Source organism: Polistes fuscatus, unplaced genomic scaffold, assembly GCF_010416935.1.
Source record: "Polistes fuscatus isolate 324 unplaced genomic scaffold, CU_Pfus_HIC Scaffold6, whole genome shotgun sequence".
NCBI classification, from domain to species: domain Eukaryota; kingdom Metazoa; phylum Arthropoda; class Insecta; order Hymenoptera; family Vespidae; genus Polistes; species Polistes fuscatus.
The window spans coordinates 898,636-901,659 of NW_025113140.1; the positions used below are offsets into that span (position 1 = coordinate 898,636).

A 3,024-nucleotide genomic window follows, 5' to 3' on the forward strand; every position below is an offset into this window, starting at 1 on the left:
TAAAAATAATGATAATAAAGCGATATGTATATATAAAACATATATTACATACAAAAATGTATGTCATAAAAATATAAAATTAAAAAAAAAAGTAAATAATCATTATGTATAAATATGTAAATATTTTACTTGTACTGTTAGTAACGTTGGTATTCTAAAGCTCATATGAAAAATATAAGAACTTTATAGTTGCACAAAAAGTGCATATTCTTGTATAATTATATAAAAAGCTTTTTCAACAGCTGCACTGCTAACAACTTTATATCATCCAACTCATTTATTCTATCAGTCACTTTAATGTGCCTTCATATTTCCTTTACGAGTCATATATTATATCAAGTCTATGGAGAATGTGGACGGATGTGTGGCAGATCAGACTTCTTCCTTAAATTTTAGAATTAATCTAATATTTCAGAATATCTACTTTCAGATCTATAGTATTTGAGATAAATATTACAATTATTGATGATTCATTGATCATTCTCGCATACTGGCTAGGCTTATGAAATTGATCGTAAAACCATACCTAGAACTAGATACTAGTGAAGTAAAAAAGAACACAACGTTGATGTTAAGGATTCCAGCTTACTTTGGTGTTGAGTATGTAGAAAAAGGCACTTTTTACATTATTGCATTATTGTAATATACCTTTCATGGCCAAAGTAATTCAATATTAGGCGACTGTAGTACTTCAAATATTTTATACATGGAATAGACGACCAACCAACAGTATATCTATATTTGATAAAATATACAGATATAAATATGATTATAAATTTAGATTCTAATACAAGTAGGATAATATATTTCATAAAGTTTAAGTTGTGACTCGGATTACTCACATTATATCCCATCCAAAGCCAAATACATAGCGTAGCAAATACAGATTCCAACTAAAAAGTAAAGTAATCATAGTATTAAAGTGTCTCATCGAAATGAATTATTTGTACACTTACATAAATATAATATCCCCCTAATAGCCATAATCCAAATACACAGAGGAAGGAGATCAAAAAAAACCACAGGGCCAACCATGGCAGCAAAAATCCTCGTACACCTTCACGGATTCCATATATCATTAAAATGGCAGAGATGATAAGAAGTAAGAAGTAAGCGATTAAAATGCTTCCAAAAACTTGCATCGCTGAAAATAATAACATATTTTTTTGCAAACATTCTTTTCTATAAATATGTTATATATATTTCTTCGACTTACATCCTCTGATATCTGCTTCGAAAAGAGGATTGTATAACTGCGTTGAATCTCCACCGTTCATTTGATAGCATATTAAAGTAATAAGTACGATGCTTAATGCCTAAAAAATGTATCCATGTAAATAATGTGTGTTATATACAATTGATTAATTCTCATTCAAATTTCATTTATACCACTGTATAATATGCAACAACTTTGGATCCTGTTTTAATACTATTCGTCCAAATGCATGGAGACCAGCAGGATTGTACAGCCGTCATTTTGATACTGGAAATTACAGTTTTTTAAATATGCAATGTTCGTACTATCATTCACGTTTTGATGAATGAAAACACCGATGATCTAACTTCCTTTTCAAACGTAAGCAATGCTCCACCCACTTATTAATAACTGTTGGGCGTCGTCAGATCAGGGTAACCAACTTTTAAATGACCACTGTTATTAATAGTTGTAAACATTAAAAAATCGAATATTACGAGAAAGGATAATGTTTAAATCGAAATATTCGCGCGCAAATAATAGTACACCTTTTAACGTAGAAAATTACCAAAACGTATAATTAGAATAGAAAGCGTTGTGTCGACCAGGTGTATGTAACCTCTTTTCTTCTTTAATTAAAAATAAATAGTTTCAAGTCACTTATAATCGTCGATCGTGATTTATCGCATCTCCTTAGGAGAAATTATCGGAGAATAATCGAACAATTTCTTTGACGAGAAAATCATTCGAAAAACGATTTACGTGCAAAACAATCTACGCGTCAACGAGAATACTATTAATGGCGTCGAGTCATCGTACTATTTACTCCCCTCCATAAGGTAGTGAGATCATGACGTCGACCAATTTTAAATGTGCGCGGACCTTCGTACAGTTCTTTTCATATTTCAATTTATCTTTTTGCTATTTTTCGAAGAACGCGCAAAAACTTATGCACCGAACAATAATTTCTTCATTTTCGTATTTAAAACTCGATAGATATTATTTAAACAAATTCATTTCACGTTCATTCTATAGCATCAAATATCTCGTATATATGCGTACAAACGGGCTGAAGCTTTCTTGTTCGGTGATTAACCTGTGGAAAATGTAGTTCAATAGTTTCGAATTACGCGCCTGCGGTTTCCGCAGCGAGCAGCCATTTTGGTACCGCAAAAGAAAAGAAACCTTTTGAAAGTGGATAGGTAAGATTCATCCTCAAAGATATATTATAACGAAACCAAAACGAAATTTTTACATAATCACAATACATATATTTAAATTAATATATTAAATATTACTTTAATGAGATAAGCGCCATGTTAATATATTAAATATTGTATCGTTTTTTAATTTTACGTAATAATTTCAAGTTTTGAATGAACGTTCAAATTTGAGATGCACTTGGCGCCACGAGAGCGTGCAACCGCAATTCAAGGCCACGTATATAGTGATTCCTACTCTCTCGATCATGCTTTAAGTATACATATATCCCTCTCACGCGTGTTACGTGAAAAAAAAGAGAGAGAGAGAGAGAGAAAGTAAATGAGAAAGAAAGAGAGATCAAAAGAACGTTGCTAGCGCTATGGACGGAAGACGATGGAATTAACTTCGTTGTCGTTGAATAGATATCAAATTAGATATACGATCGGTTCGTAGAAATATTAAATAAAAACAAATGTGATAAAAGATAAAATTACGTAGAACGAAATCAAATAAATTGCATACGAATTAAATATCAATGAAAATAAAAATATATAATAAAAAATATATAAAAATTAAAGGGAAAAGAATATGATATAATGTGAAGATCTATCGTAAGAACGATCAAT

At 30.7% G+C, this 3,024-nt stretch overlaps 1 protein-coding gene across 4 annotated transcripts; it reads right to left on the reverse strand.

Annotated features, from left to right (window-relative positions):
* Window positions 1-618: 618 nt before the first annotated feature.
* Window positions 619-2,038, reverse strand: LOC122522815. 4 transcript variants are annotated; one of them, XM_043644101.1, is made up of 6 exons: window positions 1,764-2,038; window positions 1,390-1,483; window positions 1,217-1,316; window positions 957-1,144; window positions 843-893; window positions 619-735 (listed from the first exon to the last, which is right to left on the reverse strand). In XM_043644101.1, exons 2-6 carry the CDS (start codon window positions 1,474-1,476, stop codon window positions 652-654), a joined length of 510 nt encoding a protein of 169 aa, XP_043500036.1. In that variant the 5' UTR covers window positions 1,477-1,483; window positions 1,764-2,038; the 3' UTR covers window positions 619-651. The 4 variants fall into 4 exon arrangements, with proteins under 4 accessions (XP_043500036.1, XP_043500034.1, XP_043500032.1 ...); XM_043644099.1 differs by having other exon boundaries at window positions 1,390-1,651; XM_043644097.1 differs by having other exon boundaries at window positions 1,390-1,651; window positions 1,744-2,038.
* Between the last annotated feature and the right edge of the window lie 986 nt (window positions 2,039-3,024).